This window comes from Mycteria americana, chromosome 3, assembly GCF_035582795.1.
Source record: "Mycteria americana isolate JAX WOST 10 ecotype Jacksonville Zoo and Gardens chromosome 3, USCA_MyAme_1.0, whole genome shotgun sequence".
In the NCBI taxonomy this organism is placed as follows: domain Eukaryota; kingdom Metazoa; phylum Chordata; class Aves; order Ciconiiformes; family Ciconiidae; genus Mycteria; species Mycteria americana.
The window spans coordinates 23,397,865-23,420,207 of NC_134367.1; the positions used below are offsets into that span (position 1 = coordinate 23,397,865).

At 36.7% G+C, this 22,343-nt stretch overlaps 1 protein-coding gene across 1 annotated transcript in view; it reads left to right on the forward strand.

The window, feature by feature from the left end:
- Positions 1–22,343, forward strand: part of DLGAP2 (DLG associated protein 2) — a 478,821-nt gene that overhangs the window by 215,231 nt on the left and 241,247 nt on the right. The window contains 1 exon segment of the mRNA XM_075498032.1: positions 15,392–15,424. Within this exon segment, the coding sequence (XP_075354147.1) occupies positions 15,392–15,424 (33 nt within the window).

Here is a 22,343-nt window from a genome sequence, read left to right on the forward strand (position 1 = left end):
CTTGTTGGTTGCGGCGACAGCTAAGCATGTCCCTTTCCTTGGGCTCCTTGCTTGCTAACATAGATATCGATGTCGTAAGTGATTTTTGCAAGTGTAGAGACCTGTTCGCAGAGCAGAAATCTGTGCTGGAATAGAAGTGAGCACTTGAGCTTATAGGGCTACTGTGGTGATCAAGAAAGAGGAGTGCTTACTTTACAAGAGAAAATATAATGGGTTGACAAGTTTTACACAGCAAGGGGAAGACCAGGAAGGGATATGATTGCTCTCTATAAATATATCAAGGAGATAAACAGCAGGAAGAAAGAAGAGTGATATCGTTGAAATGATATTGCCAGCATAAGAATAAACTGGCCATGAATAAATGTGGGTTGCAATTAGTAGGATGGTTTTAACTATCCAAGACCATCTGAATCAGCATTGTAAGAGCAGTGGAAACAAAAATAACCTACCTAGGTTTCAGTGGAATTTGTCACGTCATGAATGAGACTGGGAGAGGCTCAGCCTCAATAGCACTAGAAGCCTGGTACTCAGGGAGTACCACTAGCACGCCAAATTTTCATCTGTAATGCACTGCCTTGCTGCACACTCCCACGCCTGCCAGAGCCAGGTGGAGTATTCTAGATGGTTCTTAATAAATGCCTTGAACACTAATAATATCGCTTTACTTTGTGGTGTATCTATCTATTAATGTAACCTGCTATCATCTTTGCCTTCTTTTTTCCAGCAGCTGTGAAATGATTTGATGGTTTTAATTATTTTTCATAATAACCCCCAAATTCCTCTCTTGATTAGCTTGCTAGATGAGATTTCCATTTAGTACATATTCTCTAACTTAGTGTTTGGTTTCCCTGCTAATTATCTCCCATTTTTTCTGTGTTAAGCTGCATTTGCCATCTGCTCATCCAGTCACAAAAAAATAATGGAAAACCTTTTGAATCTGATTGCATTCTCTTAATTACTGGCTCTGTCTCCAGTTGTGTTATTACCCACAGATTGGAAGATCTTGGGCCAAATAATTGATAAAAACCAGTGAGATTCCTTTGATTTTGGCTGAGCCATGATGACACATACCGAGATCCTGATCTTTCACTTCCTACTGTTGTATATTTTAAGTTCCCCATCTTTCAAAAAAATAAACATCTGAGTCACGCTTCTCTCAATTTTCATATACAGTATTGATGCTGTGTTTCCCACACTTAGACCAAGCTCCTACTGTGAATGGGTATTTCATTTAGCTATACTCTGAGTGTATTCACTCCGGGGAATTCATATGAAGTTAGTAGCACTTCAAAGAGCTTCAACATTTCACTAAGCATGAACTGAGCATTCATTTGTGGCTATGCATATGTGAACTTCTGCAGATGTTTTGCAATGTCAGTGCTTACAGCATTTAAAAAAAAAAACACCTTCAAGTTCTCATATGTATCTTTTCTTCTTTCTCTGGATCTATTGATTTTTTTTTTCAGCTTCTCAGTGTTTCTGTATACCATTTTGGTGTAATTATTTTAAGCCTTGCACCTTGATTCTGTGGTGCTTGTTACCTCCTGGTACTTGTTACCTTACTTGATGAAAAATATGTTCTTTTTGTGAGTTGGTCTCTTCAGTCCTAGATTCTTGTTACCAAGCTCTTTCTCACAAAGTCCATTCTTATCCTTTGTTCCTGTCTGTATATTTGCAGATCTTTTGCTAGATTCTATGTAGGAAAATCTCTTTCTTTCATGATAGACTCTTTTATTTCCAAATCAGCTGAACTAGATTTTGGAGCTATTACAGTAAGGAGACCTACCATGCAAACTATACAGAACCTTTTCTTTCCACTGTGGAAAAATGTTTCATATAAGCATAACCCTTGTAAGTTGTTAGTTTGAGCAGTGTGACTAAAATGTCGTGGTAAGGACATGAAGTCATAGGGAACACAGGTTTATTGCAACATTTGATCTTGTGCATCAGTAATAATAATATTGTTTTCAAAGGCCTTTTTAAAAGCAGAGGTTGGGCTTCTAGTTAGCTGGAGAAGCAAGCTGAAGAACTGCTTAAAAAACACCTGGATTTCCTCAGGGCTACCAGTTCTTTTGTATTCCTAATTATTGTTTCAACAGCAAGATGCCATTGACCTTGATTTTTCTGCTTAACAAAAAGAAATATCAGTTGAATGGTAGTTGTAAGTATCGCATTCAATGCTTGCAACATGAAGCAATGCTAATTTGGGGATTTACCTGAAGCTTTGTTTGAGAGATTATTTCTTCTCCGCTCTCAAATGTAATTTAACTTTTTTTACATGAATACTTGTCTTTTCCAATTTTCTTAATTTATTTATTCTGCAACTTATTGCATCAGCATGATCAGAATATGTATATTGTGATCTCTCTTAATTGACAGAAAATAAAGTAAAGAGGAGGGAATAGATATTCTTAAATTTCCTTTATTTTTGCTGTATGGGCTTTTAAGGATCTCCTAATCTGGGCCAATTTCAAAGCAGACACATTTCAGAAAATATGTAAAAGAGTACTTTGTTCTGCTAAAATCAGTGTTAATATTTAGCTGGTTGCTTTTGTAGGTTTTGCATCCCATGTAGTTATGTGAAAGCATGTAATTTCACATCCAGAATTTTAGTTTATTGTTATGAAAAATCATTTAATTAATTATTTATTTTAATGCTATGGGACCAGATGGAACTAAAATTACAACCCTAGAGAAAATCTTGTGTGCCTTCAGAACAGAGAAAGATAAAAAATACGTGTAGAAATGTTTTATGAATATTCTCAACATATTCAGATTCCTCCAGGTAGTTCAGATGTTAAACGAATTTTTATTGGATTATTATTGACATCATAAAACTAGACTAGACAACTTATACCATAAAACTTAATGGAAGCCAAAACATTTCTAAGTCTAACAGATAGATTAATGTTATTGCTAGTGCATCATACGATTAGTTCATGAAGACTGTATGGCTATTAAAAGGGACTGAAATATTAATGAATAATTATATATATTGGAAAACTTGTTTATGTTTAGATTTCATCTTAGCCAATGTTATGCTTTACTGTTTTTCAACCGCATCTGAGGTGTGATAGTTTTTGAAGTCAAACAGTACTTGTCTAATTACTTCATCCAATAACTGAAATATTTTAAATAAGAAAACTTAGATAAATAGTGCTGAAAAACAGCTATGGTAAATCATGTTGTTCTTTTTTTTTTTAAGGATGAAGTATTAAATCTGACAGCCAGCTAATTTCACACCTGTGTATGTCTGTTTTCTGTTGATTAGTAATTTAGTGGTGTTTCTGTGATTAAGAGAATTTAGCATTATAAACTAGTCATTTATGATATTTATTTATGAGTAACTTGTGTATAATTATTTATCATTTTACTGTTGAAAGCTGGATCATAACTTTTTCATTACTTGTCTCTTGCAAGTAATTCAATATTATCTCCTTATTAATAATAATCTCGTTAGTTTCAAATTTTCAGGAATTGACCCCTTAGTTACATCTTGTAAATAATTTGATGGAGGCCTGTAAAATTGTGGAAATCACATAATGTGCATGTTTATAATCTCTAAATTGATGCCCAGTCGTGCAGATAACCTCACTTAGGTGACTGTTTAGGGGTCAGTCAGCAGAGTTTAGTATGGTTATCTAACAGAAAAGGATGCAACAACAAACTTATTTGAAGCAATTTTTGTCCCATTTAAATATTCAGGCAGAAAAACAGAGGGTGGCAGTTTCTTGGCATAGACTTTAAACACTGGATCATAAAGAGAAACTGCTCAATTAATCTGTGATTTTTCATTTTTTAATGTAAATTTGCTTCCAGTACCTTTTTAGGAAGTAGAGAAAAGTTCTTATTATTCTAAGACTGAAAGAGACAGTTACAGTAGAAAATTTATTTAATGGATTTGGAAGGAAAACAAAGGTAGTTCTGATGAAGAGAGAGAAACTGATTTTGCTTTAAACTCAGTTGACTAATCTGAGAAATTACAGGCACTTAATATGGACTAGTGTCTTTTCTGGACTCCTGCTTTTTTACTGTCTTGAAAGTGATATGTAATTATACAACTTCATCTTATGTTTGATGCAACAAAATGTTTAATTTCCAAAACGCAATAACATTCAGATGGGGCTATTAACCGTATCCTGCCCTTAGGCTAGACTGGTCAATGAAAGTTTGCTCCAATGATGATAATGCCAATGATTTGTACTTAATTACCTGAGTATATTATACATTAATTTAATCTTGAGGGGTTTATGAAGGTTTTAGTATATTAATAACAATGCCTAAAATACTTGCAAGGCTTGTGCTGAGATTCTGATTTCAGTGATGTTTAAGAATCAGACAAAAGCATCCTGTATGAGTTTTGGGTGTTTGCACTTCAGGTTCCCTGAAGTTTCTAAGCAACACATAGAGATCCGTGATACTTAGCAGTTACAACTATGGCATAGTGTGTTTTAACAGTTTTTATTTTGGGAACCTTTTGGGTCCTTTTGATGATTGCGCTCTGTACATAGACTCCTAATACTGCAGATCTGGACTTCCTTGTAGCTAACTATTAAAGAAATCACCAGCCCATTACAAAAGTATAAAGGAAGTGAAGGTCAAATCAGTGACAGAGAACGCGAGCTTGCTGTAGTAACCTAAAAGGTGAGGTTGGCTGAGAGAGGTACACGTTGCTGTGTACATGATGTACTGAAGAATGAAAAGGCACTCATACAGTTGAAAAGAAATAGTAAATTTAAATCTGCTGTTTCAACTTTGCTTTTGGCTATTTAAGGTTGAATTTGTGAGTGTTTCTGCAAAAAGATCAGACTATTTTTTAGTCATTGAATTCCATATCTGAGTGTTAGCTTCATGAAATATTTTTGGACTTTCAAATCCTATTTCTTTATTGCAATTTTACATCTTTTTGTCAAAGGATGTATCTACAGTTCTGATTAATGTTAGTTTAGTTGCAACTGGAATTTGGGATTTTTTTTATTTGTGAATGTTGATAAGGAATGTTTGCTATGGAAAACTTCATGCATAAAAAGTTTCCAGATGTGTCCAGTTTTGCACCTTGTTCCAGCATAGGGGCTTTGCACAGGTGTGGATGCTCACTTCACCAGAACAAGTTAGGAGCTTGGAGTTGAAGTTAGTAGTTGTGTTACAGAAAATGGCAAACTTTTTTTTTTTCTGTTTAACTCACTGGCAAGTTCCTATTACTTCAAATAAATCTTTATTTTCTATTGTAAAAGCTAAAATCAAGCATTCTTGTTATTTTGAGCTTAGGTCTGAGACCTGCAATGAGCTCTTTGTACCTTTGCGATGGTTATGACAGAGGTCACGTTTATATATCCACTGAGATGGAAGTGTTTGAAATCGTCAACAGAGCAGACTTTTTTTCTGAGAATGTTCAAGAGGGAAAGGAAAACATATTTTTTGTTAGTTCACTTTTAATTTTTTCCAGATTAGATTTATTAACACTTATTTGTTTGGCAACAAACGCTATATAGCATAAACAGATTTTTGTTTCATTTTTTTAAATCAAGTTTAAAGTTTCACACTAAATTTGTGTTTCTTGTGTATTTGCTCACTCCCACCTGAAGACAGCGTTTCTGATGGAGAGCAGAGACTATATGGAAGCTCTTCTCCTGAGATATGCATATATATTTAGAAATGTCATTAGATCTCAGAAGTCGTTATAAACTGGTCAAGACAGAAATCCTTACAGAGGATAGCTCAGTGCTCTTGTAAACAAGCCTTGTTCCCCCCAGCCTGTACTTAAGAAGGAATCCACAGTGGATTCCTTCTCAGGACAGTAGAAAAGGCTTATACAACAGATCAGTCCTTGAGCTGTGGTCTCTAGCTGTTGGGTAACATTGCCTGGCACATCAGAGTTTGCTGCTGTAACATCCTTGAGTAGTCACTTACCATGTGAGGTCACTAAATATTTGGGACTGGACCAGTTCAAAGCTTTAGTTGTATATCACAGTCCTTTTGTGTCTGAGTGCCCTTTTATTAGGATCTCAGAAGTGTGTCTGCAGCAATGAAGGCTGGCTGCACACTGGGCTGCATCAATACAGCTAGTAGGTTAAAGGGAGTGATTATTCCCCTCTTTTTGGCACTTCAGATGCTGCAGCTGGAGTAGTGCCTAGTTCTAGCCCCTGCCCCACCCCAGTATAAGAAAGACATAGACAAATTGGGGCATGTCCAGAGGATGGCCACCAAGATGGGTAGGGTACTGGAGCGTATGATGCACAAAGAGACACTGAAGAGACCTGGCTTTGTTCAGCCTGAAGAAGAGGAAGCTAAGAGGAGAACAGAACTAATTGCTGTCCTCAGCTTCTTAATGGGTCATTACAGCCAGATGGAGCCAGATTCTTAATGGACATGCACAGTGAAAGGATGAGAGGGAACAGATAGATGTTGCAGCAAGGGAAATTTCAATTAGGCACAAGGAAAAACTCTTCATGGTGAGAGTGGTCAAACATTGGAACAGTTGCCCAGAGTGACTGTTGATTCTCCTTCCTGACGGATTTTCAAAACTTGAGTGGGCAAGGCCCTGAGAAAGCTAATGTAACTTTGAAGTTGGCAGTGCTCTGAACTGAGGGATAAACTCTAAGGACCTCAGGAGGTGTCTTCCAACCTGTACTGTTCTAAGTTGATAGACATTACTGACTTTACATGAAGGACATCATTCAACAGTCTTGCCCAGATGTGGATACATCCCGGACTTGATCTCTTACCCCTTCCAATGGTTACATCATTTTTTTGTACACCCTTTGTGTTTCAAATTACCTCCTTAAGTCTGTTTGTCAAGTCAACTCCCCACTCCATTTAAATGCTTTTGAAATCGGATTCCTATATGAGAGAAAAGAAGGAAAAAGGAGTGAAAAAATCAATTCACAGTACCAGAGTATAAGAGTACGTGATCTACTCTATAACTGTGCTGTCCTGTTCAATATTTTTTGCCATCTGTCTATTTGGTACTTTGTTATATCATGCTCAACTTGGATTTGTACCACTTTTACTTGTCCTTATGAGGCTCTGAGATTATTGGTGAAATCTCTTAAAATAAGCGAAGTGAAAGAAAAGAGAGAAAAAAAGACAGAAAGAAGAGGAATGGTGATAGATAGCCTGGCTAGTTTTGCATTAGTATGCTGTTGAGATTTGACCCTGAGTCTGCTGAACTCCAATGACACTTGCATTGGCTCCAGAGGGTTTTTGGAGCAAGCCTCTGGTGCAGACTGCCTTCAGTTTTGTATTTCACAGCATTCTCATGGGTCCCCACTCTCATAATTTTTTACCACGAGCCTTACTCGCCTTGGTGTTTTTCATAAAGATGCAACAGTGTGATTAGGGGGTGGTAGGTTTCTTTTCCTCGGCTGTGAGGATATGACTCACTTTAACCTTCAAACATCAAATACTAGAACACAAGTGTAAGAATGAGGAGAAAAACATGTAGATTTGCTCTTTTTTTTCTCACCTCTTCTGGTCTTTTTTGGACTAATTCAGGATCTTTGGACTCTCCACTTTCATGCTGTGCATTTGAAATGTGTATCAGAAGTGTGCTAAAGCACATCCATTTTATTACTATGTTTATGACTGCTTCTCTGAAAAGAAAGTATTTGTGTTCAGATCACCAAGAGAAACATTAGCTTTTTTTTCTTTCTTGAGTGGTTTATATTTTGCTTTTTATTGCTTCAGTTATTTTTGTTTTCCTATGAAAATATTTGATTGTCTGGTCTCATAATTCTTTTCTGAAATCTCTTTTGGCTTGGTTAATGCACGTGTAATGTGTAAACTCCATATGGAGAAGGATCTGATGTGCAAGTACTGTGAATAGGTTCTGGCATTGCTTTGAGCATGAACCTTATATTTTTATCTGGGGAAAATAATGGGCTCTTAGTGGTTGCTTTATGCATTTGGTTGGATGTCAGTTCATTTGCTCAAAAGGATACAAAGTTTGATGCCAGGTTGGTTGATTTTCTTCTGCTTTAGGCTCATTCTATTTTAATAATGGCTATTCTGTATTCTATTTCTATTTAAAGTTCTTTTAGTATCTGCCCTTCTCAGGTCTTCCCTTGCTCTGTCTTTGCCAATATAGTCCAGCTGCTAGTCTCTCACAGGCAGCTGTTTTTTCTATTGTATTTTTCCTATTCTCCAAAACTCTAGTAGATATTTGTTTTTCCTGACCCCAAGGCCTGATCCTGGGCAGTAAAAGGCCCTTTGTTATGAATACCCCTGTTAAAAGGAAAGATTCAAGAAAGCTGAAATTGCAAACGCAAGGGAATCTCATCTTGAGAGTGGTCATACCGTAAGTGATCTGCAGTGAGAGGCAGGCAGGCAGGCAGGAAAGTAGGCTCTTACACTCAGCAAGAAGTGCTTGTAGAAATCGTTTCAGAGGGATGAAATACATTTGCTGGCTATATCCACAACAGTTCTAAACAATATTTTTCAGTACATTCTGCATGATGAACTGACTGCTGGTAGTTATTTTTATGTGTAAATCCTACTGTTCAGAAGAAGAAAAAAAGTTTCAAGGTAGAGACACGTGTATATATATATATATACACACATGTAAATGTGTGTCTACATATATATGTATAATTGCATGCTTCTCTTTTGATTGCATAACTTGAAATTATTTTTGTTTATTTCTTTTATGACTGTTCATGGAAATGGGCCCAAACAATATCTGAGTCCAAATATAGTTGCTTTCTCTTCCTGTTGTACTATTTGTCAGCACTCAAAATACTGTAAGAAATACAGTGTTTTGGTGTAGTGTCATTTTGATTATTTTTTCCACTTCATTGTTTCAAACAAAAAGTTGTAAGAAGCACCTGGAATGCTTTGTGGATTTCACTTAGTTTACATGGATTACATGAATAGGGCTCTTACTGCTAAGGCAGACCAACAAAGTATCCTTGACTTATTTCATTCTTATGATGGTGACTGCTCAAGGTACCTCTAGTGAAATTTCTGTCTATAAGGATGATATAAGATTTCACTTGAGTCAAGAAAATAGTGCTGCCCAAAATTAGGCCAATGGCATTCTTAGAAATATGAAAAGGATGTAAGAGTGTAAATATTCTGCTCTATCTGGCAGTCGAAGTGTTCAGGTCGTGTACTGTATTCAGTGTGGGGCACTTATAACTTTAAGATATGGCCAAGTTGGAAAGACTCCGGGGGAGAACAGCAAAGATGAGATGAGTATTAGCAACCACGACTGTGAGGAAATATTGAACAGAAAAAAACTTTGAACAGAAAAAAACAAGACCTGAAGGAAACAATAAGAATTTGAATTAGATATTATTATTTTTTCCTAAGTGCATTAAAAATTTTATTCTCCATCTGCATAGTCGAAAGCAATGCCTGTTTGGGCTATACAGGAAAAATCTTTCCAACTGCAAAGATAGTTTAGCAACAGAGATAATTTACCTGAAGAGGGTTGTATTCCCTGTCATTGGAGGTTTTAGAGAACGTTTTAGAAAAATTTCTGTAGGTAAAGCTCAAATGTGCTTTGCAGAAGAAAATGCTAGTTGGTTTTTGTAGCTGTCTCTCAATGCCTTACCTACGTGGGTGACTGAACGCGGAGCAGGAGATCTCCACAAGATTTGCTCCAGCATTGGTGTAGAACAAAGATGATGATTGTGAATGGGAGAATCTTGGCGGGAATGATAAAATCTTGTAGTTTGTCCTATAGGTCTGTCATGCTGATGTTTCAGCTGACGGTAATGTGCAATAGTGAGATATCAACAGGAGGAAAAAGCTACAGATAAAGGCAAAAGGTGTTAGGAGAAAAAATAGACATGAAAAGTGAGAATGGAAAACAGTTCATAATACAGTCAGCTTTTATTGGCACTATTATAGCCATGCCTAGATACACATACTGGATTAAAATCCTGAAAATGATTAGAATTCTCAGTTTCACCTTAAATTATACCTTGCTTTTCAGCTGCACTAAATCTCAATATAATGCATGGCTACTCTATGTCTCTTTAAGTGTTACAGAGTTCCATTTCACTGACATCAGTAAAGTGATGTAAAGAGACATTGATGAAATAGTGTCAGAAACAGTTATGCTTCTTGCCATTAGAACCAAAATCTAAAGCACTATCTGCTAAATTTCCTCACTAGAACGTGATCTGTTTTTTCATTGCTTTTTAAATTATTATTATTATTACTATTTTGCATAATTGAAAGGAACAGAAAGCAAACAGAGAATTGTTTTCTGTGAGGCCAACCATATTTCTCTGTGAAACAAAAATAATTTCCAGTTTTCCTCTGGTGCATTGAATTCTGGATTCAAATAGGCAGTGATATTCAGTAATTATAAAACAGGGCTATCCTTTTTTGGCCACTAAAAAGATTTAGACAGTAGTGGAGAAAAAAAAAGAGAAATACAAGCAATAGAGAACATACATGTTTGTAATTAAAATTAAAAAAAATATAGAGAAGGGTGGCAGCAGGGAGGAGCTGCAAAGGGTCTCTGGTAGTATCCGACGAAAAGAGAAACAGAAAGGTTAACTATTAAATACCATCCAGTATTTTCTTTAAACTGGTTTATAATACTAATAATACTGTGTTGTCTTAGTCTTATTACATTATATAGCTTGCATGGGTATTTTGAATGGCGATTTATTCATAATAGCTATTTTGTGTCTTTCATCCAGCCCATATATTGTTTTCTTTATTGTAGCTCTTTATAGTAGATTTTATTGCATTTGCACCAGCCATCCAAGAAAAGTATATCCAAAGCAAGGAAAGGTGGATATGTCTGGCAGAATAATTTATCTTCACTCTAATTTAAAATTGAATGTTGAACTCAGCTTTTTGGAGAAAGAATGTTGGCATTTACATGTCTGGGTTTATTATTTTTAGTTTTACTTATCATTTAGGTTAGACAAGAAAAACTATCAAAATAAAATAAATTTCATATTGTTGGGAGGGAAAAAAGAGCTCGTGTCTTCATGATAAATTTGTTTCTTCAAAAGATCTTTCTTATGACCTATTTTGTCAGCAAGTTCTTGTATCTGGGAAGATTTTTTCTGTTGGCTAGACAATTTCTAAATGATAGAGTGAGATTAATAATATATATACAGGTTTTCCTTGTTCTATTGATTTATTGGGTCCCAAATCTCTGAACACTCGCCCATCTTAGTCATTTTACTTTTGAGAGCCATGACAAAGAAGTTACTCACATGTATGTGAGTGTTTGCAAGAACGAGCATCTTTGTTAAGTGCAGCTGATTAGCAACATATTAAAAAGAAAGAATACCTCCTGTGAAAGTAACATTATAATACTTTAGATGAATCAGATATGTAGAGGCATAATCCATTACTAGGAATTGTGAGAAGGAGAGGCTTAAGAAATATCTTTGTCTGAAATGTGGTAATGTCCCTGCTCTTACCCTATCACAACACGCGGTAGCTTAATCATTTTCACTTTAGACATCATTTCATCCAGTATGGGCATACAAAAGTTACTTGTCTGAGGCTGAGATTTCTAGATTCCCTTAAGCCGATCTATGGGCTGGCCAGTCCTGAAAAGAGCAGTCTTGGTCTACCCCCATTTGGCCACGCGTTCCCTTTTCCCTTGTGCCATACATTAGCACTGTTATAATTGGCAGGAGACTTGGATCAGGGGACTGATCTTAATAAGACTTGATTTTATTCATTTATTTTTTTTCTGAAGGAACGTGAATGCCAAGTTGCATATGGGTCAACAGACAGTGTTCTCATTGCAAATAGGCAAACTGAGTACTGGGCTATGCCAGGATGCGTATGATCAGCAAATTGAGGAGGTTATTATTTTCCTCTGGTGCTGATGAGGCTGCACCTGGAATACTGTGTTCAGTGGTTGGGGCTCCCTGCTTCCAGCAGCATAGGGAGAAATTGGAGGGAGCCTAGCAGACGGCCCTCTGGTCAGAGTAGTTGAAGGAGCTGGGCTTATTTAGTCTGTTGAGGTGAAGACCCATAACAGACTACAGCTATTTGAAGGAGAGTTACAGACAGCATGGAGCCAAAGTCTTTTTGGCAGTGCTGGGTGATATAACACGGAAGAATGGCCACAAACTGCAGACTGAGAGATTCAAGCAGGAGTCGGCAAGGCTGATGCAGCACTGGAGCAGGCTGCCCATTGAGGTTGTGGAATCTCCATCTGTGGTGGCTTTCAGGACTTGACTATCAAAGCCCCAGCTGAGCTGAACTCGAGTTGGCGACAGCCCTGCTCCAGTGGCAGGCTGAACTACCTGATTTCCAGAGGTCACTTACAATCGAACATTTCTGTCTTGCCATGAATGTTATTGTGAAGATGTAGCCTAAGTCTAAGACCTCTTACCATACAAAAAAAGGAATGGGTACTTACAAAAAGCAATTTATTGATTTATCTCATGCTAACATGGGTTTCTAAGGCAGGTTAGTTGGCTGTTTCTTTCCACTAATTGGTAAATCTTTTAAGACTAGTTTAGATTTTGAACATTAATGCTGAGACACCCAACCTCAGGTGAGGTGCATCTCAGCCTAATCAATGTCATTTCACCTGATGGAGTGGTAACGTTTTACACTGTTGTCATGTCCTTCATTGCTGTCATCTGACCCCAGAATTGAAATTTAGATTAGAAAATTTCCCAATTAGTGCAGCTATCTTCCAGAAAGATCTTTTCTACCAAGATATAGCAACTTCCTTACAGAGAAAAGAAGTTAAAATACATTTCAAGACATAGCTTCTTTACAGGATTTCAAGATTTCTGTCTTTCTGTATAATGTAAAGCTACAAATATTTGAGTTTGATGTGTATATTTTACATGATTTTAGCCCTGCAAACTTAGGACATGCAATCTCTCAACAACAACCATAGAATGTGTGAATCTAAATAGACTTAATTATTTCTGTCTCTCTGTCTCTCTCACACACACGCAGAGGCTCTGTGGAATAGAGTGCTCCGTACAACCTCCCTGTCATGTTGTTCACGTGTCTAGTCGAAGTGGTTCCGTTTTTATTTGTCACTCGATCTGTATGTGTCAAGCACAAAAAAAGGGTATCTAGGCCTCCCCCACAGTAGCAAACTACAGTGGAGAAATTCGTAAACAGAGGCTTACTGGTGAATCATCTGCATCCACACAGTCTGCTTCTTACCAGTGTAGACAGAGAAGCGCTGCTGTCAGTTTGAAATGATTCCCAGCCCCTGGAAGGCGTACGTCGGTGAATTAAAACAAAATCCCCCACATGAATCCCCAGGCGTGTCGAGGTACGAAAAGAAACACCTGGCTTGCCCATAAACATGGGACCTTAAACAAACACCTGAAAGAAGTCCAAAAAAGCAGCGGTCTGGCAGGGATAGCGCTGACACCTCGCTAGCTTTTGGACAACTTTCTGGCACCAGTCATAGCTGCAAGCCTTATTTTGCGGTTAGACTATCTACCCTGCTGCAGATTTGAAACAGTGGCACTAATTTATGTCAGTGTGGAAAAGGGGGAAGCTAATAATTTGTACTGTTGAGTGGGGACCTTTGGAAGATGGTGTTTAGAGCTGCAAGAAATGTCAGGCAGACTCTTTGGATTGTAACAAACCAGTAAAGCAGTTGTTAGCAGGACGTAGAGGATCAGCAGAAAGTCAGAAGTTCAGAAACCAAGTCTCAGCTTGTTCTTCCTTATCAATCAGGATAATAAACTGCACACAGCCATGCAGCCCCTCTCAGTAAAACCTCAGAAAGTCTTTGAATTAAAAGTGAAAAAAAAAAATCTTCTGAGCTGCTTCCTCCGCATCACTTCAGATTGTGGCAAGTGCATTTTTCATCCCGCAGTGAAAGAAACAGGCCTGTGTTATCTGAGACTAGGCTTTTCATGCTTTTCACTGGGGGTTTTTCTCAAGCTTGCTGTTGGGGTGTCGTTTTCAGTTTGTCAGATCTGCCGGGGACACTAGTGAGTCTATCAATAGACGGTTCAACTACGTGTTTCATGGTGCTGAGCTGCATCAAAATTAATTCCTCTCTTTCATGCAACTTGATGCTGTTTTAAAAGTTGCGATCCACCTATCAGCAGCAGAATTGCCTGGATAAACATAATTTTTCTTGTTCCTTTCCCTCATGCATGCTGCAACCTCTGGCAGTAATAAAAAAACAATGATTAATGTTTTTAAAATATATGAAAGGCGTAGGGTCAAGTACTATTACAACAGTGGGTTACTGTGAGACAACCTCTTATCTGTATGGAGAAAGTACTTCTAAATAACTGGCAATGTCACAGTGGCACTATAAAGGTCAATCTACTCAATGTATGTGTTTCCTATTCTATGTTTCTGGCTTTTTTTGCCTCCCAGTCAAGATCACAGCTAAAGTCCAATCTCCTCTTTGTCATTCAAGGACGGAGATTATTTCAGCAAGCTTTTGAATTGGATTTGTATATAACCAGGCACGTTAAACTGCTTTTTGTACTGAATTTAGATAAAAATATATACACGTGCGTGTGTGTGTGCGTGTGTGCCCGCATGTATAGATACTTGCTTCAGCATACTTGTTGCTGTTAGAGATGCAATTTTTCAGCCAAGTGTTAAAATGGAGATTTCAGAGAACTGTGATTTAAAATATGCTGTGCTGTCTTGTTCTAGTAGGACTTTTTCCAGTATATAGAATTATCTGCCAGCTTGATTACAATCCCTGTCATTTCAGTTGATTCTGGTGTTTGGATTCTATACAATAGCTTTGTTCTACAGCTTGATACTAACACCTGAAGCAGCTCAATCTCAAGGGATACTTTAAAATATTTCCTCCATGTGTGTATATATTTGTACATTATGCAAAATAATTTTTAAGACAGCCAACTTCCAAATAGAGCTGTGTGAATAAATTAGTAATTGTACATTTAGAGACTGTCTGTTATGATGGAGTTTTATTTCCTTCATTTCTATACTTGAATATTTTGCAGAGTATAACTGCACATTTACATTGAGTGTTTGACTTACTCCTCTTGCCTGGGAGGACTTGGAAGTCTTTTATGAGAAAGGAATATAACAACTCTGTCACTATTACTGTTTGCTACTGCCAATAATGAAATATTAGAAGGCTTAAACCTTTTATTTGGGTGACTGTTGTCACTGCAGTATTGTACATGTACAAATACAAAAAAGTCATGTGGAAGCAAAAAGTCCTGCTACATGAATGCATTCAGCTGGAGTCTATGAAGGTGATAGTTATATAAATGTAACTAGACATTTATATAGTTCTATTTTACAATTCTTCCTGCAAAAATTATTTTTTGAAAGTTATTTTGCAGCTGTTAAAAGATGAGTGCTGAAAATAGAATTGCATTTTTCATGCTAACTTTGAGTTCTATAAGTTTTGTTATATTTGGAGGTAATTATGACAGATCTTAAAATCAAGAAATTATAATTTATCTCTTTTTTTTTGCAGAGTCACAGTGTACACTCTGTGGGGAGCCTGAAGGTGAGCGTGTTTTCTTATTAATATTTTTCAAAGCAGTCTATTTTTCAAAGTAGAAGTGAACACTCGACTCAAATGATACACATGTACAATAGATTGGAAATGGTATCCAAATTATGAGAACCAATGGAAGACATTCATCCCGATGTTAGATACCAAAAATGAATTGAATTAAACTGAGTAAAGCACAGTACATGCTCCAGGCAGGAAATATCTTAAAGGAGAAATATTCTAATAGAGCAAAACCTGAAATATTTACTTCTTATTCTTTTGTATGTTTGTCAAACTAATTTGGGGTGAGCGAGAGTGTGAAGAGACATTTAAGGACATCACTTTGAGGATGGAAAACAAAGAGAATGGACATAAAAGGGAAATGAGAAAATTTTTATATTTTATGTTAGATTTACAGAGAACTGTGAGAGGCTAACACTTTTTAGCAGGCGAAGTGAATAAATATTGCTTCTGAAACAAAGATAATTAAGCAATAACTGTTATGCAGTGCAAATACAGGCCCACATGAATGTGTTTGGTGGTTTGTTTTGTTTGCTTTTTTTCCAAATGACTAATTAAACGCCAAGGTGAGACCCACAATTTACCTAAATGAACACTGAAGGAATGAAAATATGATTTTTAAAGCAGGCCATTACTGAGGAAAATCTCTCTTATTTATTTATTTATTAACATTGGTGCTGTTATAAAGAAAATGTCAAAAAGCTGACCTTAGTTTCAAATCAACCATCTGGAGTCTTTCTAAGAAACAGTCCAAAATAGCAAATGTAAATGATGGAGCAAAGTGTATTAATTAAAAAATAAAATTATAGTTTCTAGGCTGTTCCCAAAGACGTTCAACTTTATATCTTCTGAAAATAAATAGTTTCTGAAAAACAATTTAAACTTTTAAAGTTTTATAAATTTAAGAAGGAGAAGTTATTAAGAGATGAAGCCTGGTAGTTAAAGGCTTTGAGGCCTTGCAACTAATGAAATAACTCAGTAAATTATAATATTAATTATCTGCTTCTCCTTTGTTATCTACTGACAAATAATTGTTTTAGAGATTTGGTTTGACTTTGCATTCCTTTAATAAACAGGCAATTCTTGATTTGTTCATTTTCTTTGTCCTTTATTTGACAAATTTATAATAGTACAGATACACATATGAAAAGGAAAAATAAGACAGGTGTTTGTTTGCCTTTCATGAGATATTACTTTCATGATAAGGTTGTCCAACTTTAAAGTTATGATTGGATTGGTTCTGTTTTATTACATGCTATGCCTGCTTTATAACAATAATTCTCCTTTCTTTTCATTACCTCTCTTTCATACCTATTCAGCTTTGCAAATTTTAATAAATGTACATGAACTTTGTAAAAAGGGAATTAAAAAAAAATCGTTAATAAAAATGTTTAACATTTATATGACTAAAAATCCACAATCAAAAGATAATTATATGTATTGCTGTAGGAACAGTCCTCGAGAACATAATGTTCAGTTTTTAGCTGAGTAGAAGTGAACTTTCCCAGGAATTAATGTCTCCTGGATCACCATACTCTCCCTTCAAATACAGTATTACTGGAATGCTAATTATAAATTCTCTTCCTCTATTTTAAAAATATTGACATTAATGTCAGCTTAGATTAGTGACAAGACTTAGAATCTTAAATTTTTTCCTTGCCAGATTAGCACAATTTCTGATCTAATACTGAACATTCACAGAAGTTTTATATGTGCTTTTGTGATGTAGTCGTCGTTCGAAATATATGACTTTATTTTTTAGAAGGCCATTCTAAAAGAAACTTCACATCTTTGTTGTGTAAATCAAAACCAAAAAACCAACAACTCAAACCTCAAAAAAATATAATTTTCCTCTGGAACATTCCATAATTTTTGCTATGGTTTCATACTAAACTAATTGAGTTACTTAGCAAACTAGGGAAGGACTAAAAAATCAACTTTTTGCAATGTTTTAATTGGAATTTCTGACTTTTCTCTGTAACCTTCTTCAGAAATTTGAGATACTGTGTGGCTTGTAGTTTGCATTTTTGGTATCTGAGGCAAATTCAAAGAATATCAGTTAATGGTAGACACCATTTGCCTCCAGGTTCCTTTTTCCTCCTTCTTTTCAGAAAAAAATCAAAGCTCACTAAGTACATTAATGTACTTTAGTATATTAAGATGAATTTGCAAAATTGTAGGACAGATATGCCATGGTGTAGGCCTCCTATATTAATTTCCAAAGTGGTAAGCGGAGACTCCTTCATGAAATAGCAGATGTGGCGAAACCTCCCTGACTTGGGAGAGAGGAAGAAAAGGCTTCAGGTCTTACCACTTCTGAGTTCCTTTGAAGCTGTTTATGCCATTTATTGAAAAACCTCCAGGCAGCTAGTGGTGAGTTTCTGAACAACGTCTTCTACCTTCTATAAGAAAGGTGGCAGAGTGGAAGCATATTGCAAGCCACAAATTCTGATTGTCACATTGGTCAACTGCAGGCCCCCCTGTTCTTGTGATGGTTCATGCTTTCTCTAACCATCACTCCCCTTCCAAAACCAGCAGTTTGGTCCTGGATTACCGGTATCTCCAAGTGTAATAGGAAATGACTGTGTAAAACAGCTCTTCACTGGGGGAACTTTGCAAAGTTTTTAGCAGTTATTCCTGCACTTCAGGAAGCAAGTGCATTTACCTGCATACATGTTGCTGCACAGGTGTGGGACAATGTGGGTGCATGTTTAATAGAGGGCAAAAATATCAGATATGGGAGGGAAATACAAATTATCAGAATACAGATTTCATGTTTCAGTGTTTCGCTTGTGGAATTTGTGGATCCGTAGATGTGCCATGTGTGTCATGTGTCCTCCTTTGCAGCCCATCTAAAGAGAATGAGTTGGACAACACTGAGGTGTCTGTTTGAGAATCAGTCTTTTGATTCTCAAACTGCAAAGGTTTGTGTTCTGTTTCAAAAATCATGGGTTTGCTCTGTGTTATTGACAAGCATGTCAGCTACCATTCCTGTCAGTGTGAGATGTTTGAAGACCAGGAGGCCTATTTTATACTGGGAGGAAACTATAGTTGCGGAAGGCAGAGCTAGTGGTCTAATAAATCCCATTAGTGTAGCTACTTCGAGCTGCTCCATCTTCTGGAAATGCAAGATCAGCAATGACATGTTTTCAGACAGATGACAACAGTCGCCTTTGCAGCAGTGATCTGCAGCTGACAGATTATGTTGTCATGGTAAACACTGTTGGGTTGGTTTTGGTTTGTTTTTTTTCCCGCTCAGATTTTAAGTGAGGGTGGCACATTATAGACATGTGTCTAGCTCAGTCTTTGACAGCCAACATACTCTGTTAGAAAGACTGGTGTAGTCATGGGAAGTTTCAGGAATAGTTACCCCCATTACTCCTCAAGCAGGTGTTTCTGTTCTTTCTAACTCCTGGCAGTTATTCAGGGGGTTTTGAAAGGACTATACTAACAAATATAATTTTCTATATTACCAAAGCAGCAAACAAGTAGTTTGGTGGCAGCTAAGACTTCAGTGGACTTTATCAAAGCCTATGCAAATGGAAGCTTTTCTTCCAGGCTTTTTTAATATCCATGACAACTCCAGTAGTGACTTACTGTTTCTATTCATGGCTTTGCCTCTGTATTTTATGATTATTCTCTTTCTTTCCTTCTTAAAGATAAATGGGCAGTCCTGTACAATACCAGCACTTTTCAACTTCTGTAAAAATAGACACCTCTACACATTCTTTGACAGCACAAGCTTTATCTGAACACACAGATCTAGAAAATGTGGTGTTAAAAAGGAATGCCACTGAATGGGGGTGTTTCTAGTGAAGTTTGAGAATTAATACAAGGTCTGGCTCTGTCCAGCATTTTAGTATATTGCCTGTTTCAAAAGAAGAAAATAATGTTAAAGATACAACTCATTTCAGGAAGTTCTTTAGCCACTGGAAGCTACAGATTACTGGATCCAGGTAAAGCATCATTGTGTGCTCTTCTTCTCCTTAGACATTTCTCTCTTAAAATTAGGGAGAGCATGGAAAAATGCATTTCTCCAAGTATCTGCTACTGGCAGTTATGGGGGACAGACCACTGGGAACACTGGCCTTTGATCTGCCCCTCTGTTGATGGCCTTATGGGCTTGCTGGCTTCTTATCAGTTTGAGATAAAAAACAGTGGCTATGTGTAGAATTTTGTTTGGATATCCATGGGAGAGAAAACCCAGGTTAACTTTGCTGAAGGTGTTAAGCTTTCTTTCCTGTTACTATGATGCTGATAGCAATTTCAAATTTATTTAGAAGTACTGCATGATGAAAATAAGCTTCTGTGTGTAGAAGCTCCTGATGCGTTATGAGAGTGGTAGAATACGCTGAGCTGAGAATACGCTGAGAATATGCATAACTGCTCAATTATGCAAACTGTGGAGTAGGTAGTAGGCAGTTCTACCTATTATTCACTCTGTTATCTGGTACATCTTGATCTTGCAGTCTACATACATACATACGTAGTATTCATATCTCATTCTACTAGGGATATTATGTGGCAAATGTCCTTTCAATTCCACAGCGTTTAGTAATCAAGTCTGGCTCACCGTGCGTTGTAAAAGATACTGATATACACAAAGGCTATGAGTAACAATACTTCTCTACTTTGCTGGGATCTATATTAACTTTAACATCATAGAAGGAAGTCTCAAGTTTCATTATGAACAGTTCAGTGAAGACCTCTAGTGAGGATGATAGTTAAAGAAAACCAGCAAAATACGAATATTTGTAAGGAATGAGATGGAGAGTACAATGCAGTACATTAAAACACCACTTGTGCATACTAGAACTACTCTAGCCTGAAATACTGAGTTGAGTCTTTGCTTCCCACCACTTCCAGAAAGGAATATAGCAAAGAGTTTAGGAATCTAGAGATATATAGTAAACTTGCCAAGATACCTAAGGAGCAATCCCACATGAATGAATATTGAGATGGTTTGCTCCATGTAATTTAGAGAAGGTACCAATCAAAAAAAACCCCCACCATAATACACCTACTGCACTTTCCTAATACTGCAGTAAATGATGCATCCCTTTTTCCATGGGATCATGGAAACCATGCATTCCAGTTTCATAACATTCAAAAAGTAAATATTCAAAAGCAGAACGAGTATAACAGAAAAGCAAATACAGTTGTGGAACTTGCTGCCACAATGTGACTTCTGAGATTGACCTCAAATTCAATTAGCACTGGATGTTTCAGTGAACAGTAAGAATGTTGTGACAGATTTGGGATAGAAGGAAGTCCAGTTGTTATCAAAATATATTTTTATAAAAACAAAAATCCAACCTGTCTTTTAATAGATAAAGGAGATACATCCCCTAGGGGTAGGTTATTATAAATAATTTCTTCATTTTTGTTTTTTATTAACTTTTTAGTTACTGTAGTCAGAAACTGAATACCCTACTGGGCAAACCTTTGACCTTGTCTGCTGTGGAAATCCTCATATTTCTTCTGCAAAGGCCTTGTGAGTTTCTAAGAGTCAACCTCCAAAGAATGAACTGGAAATATTCCCCCTTTCCTACCTCATCTAGATGACTGTGTCTTTTTAGGTATATTCATACAGTGGGACAACTGTAGATCCAAAAAATACATATTGAGGTGCATTAGAACTTACTACAGTTATCTCAACTTGTGTGGAGGTTTCCATCCAAAGCATACAAGGGCACTCAGAGAGATAGCATACAGAAATGTCTTGCTCTGACATGAGAAAATAATAGAATTATAGAATCATTTAGGTTGGAAAAGACTCTTAAGATCATCGAGTCCAACCATTAACCTAACACTACCAAGTCCACCACTAATGAGACAGACTTTGCACACACCACAGAACCAGACCAGTACCGTGCTGCATGTATTGCAGACAGTGTATAAAATGTATGAAAAGCCAGTGATATCAGTGCAGAGAGACTATGATATTCTTCATATTTTTATCCCTTGTGACCAGTGGCAACCAGAATCAGGGTCTTACAGATTGTCCCACTTTAGAGGAACTAGCAATGAAGTTAAGAATTGTTTAATGCTCTTTTGTATGCTTGTAAAGAATTATGAAGTCCTGGGTGAAAGAAGGTTCAAAGAGCAGGAGAAATTTTCTTTGCTCCCAAGTAATCATCTTCTCACACTTAGCACTATAGACCAAAAAAATGTTTTGTCAGACCTCTCCTAAGGTTACAGAATTTACCGGTACTGTCAAAGTCTGCCATGCACTCTGGTGCTTTTGCTACTTTCTTTCTCCTGTATCACTTTCCTTCAACAGTTTTTCCTAAGAATTTGTCCAGGTAGTTCAGATTCTTCCTCAGCGTATTTTGGGCTGTGGTATGCAGCTTCAGTTTGAATTAAGTTCGCCCATTATTTTTTGCAAGTAACTGGCACAAGAAGTGGTTGGTGGTTGTTAGACTTGGTGGGTTCAAGCTTGTGACAGCAACCTTAGAACAGTGACTTTCTGTTAATTAGTAAAATCAATGTTCCATGTAAAATGAGAGTTTAGAGGAGACCTATTTCTTAATGTATCTCAAAGTGAACATCATTGGGTTTTTTCCTATACTTGTTCTTTTGTTAAGTTAAACAGTTAATAGTTCAAACAGCCAATGCATAGATACTGCATGACTCCAAGTGTCAGAAGATTGAGAATCTTCTGACAATTATGTATTCTCTGACAATAAATCCAAGTGTCAGAAGATTAAGATTGATTTTTACTGTTGATTTATGTTTTCAAGCTAAGATGCCAACATAATTTTGTCTTTCTCTGAGAAGAAATGAGTTTGTGCAAAATTTTTAGCGAAGTAATAAGAATGCTAGAGTATGTCACTCATTTACCCATACAGAAGCTTATGTCAATTAAAAACAAAAGGGTTTTTAATATGATTGAAAGTTGAGGATGGAT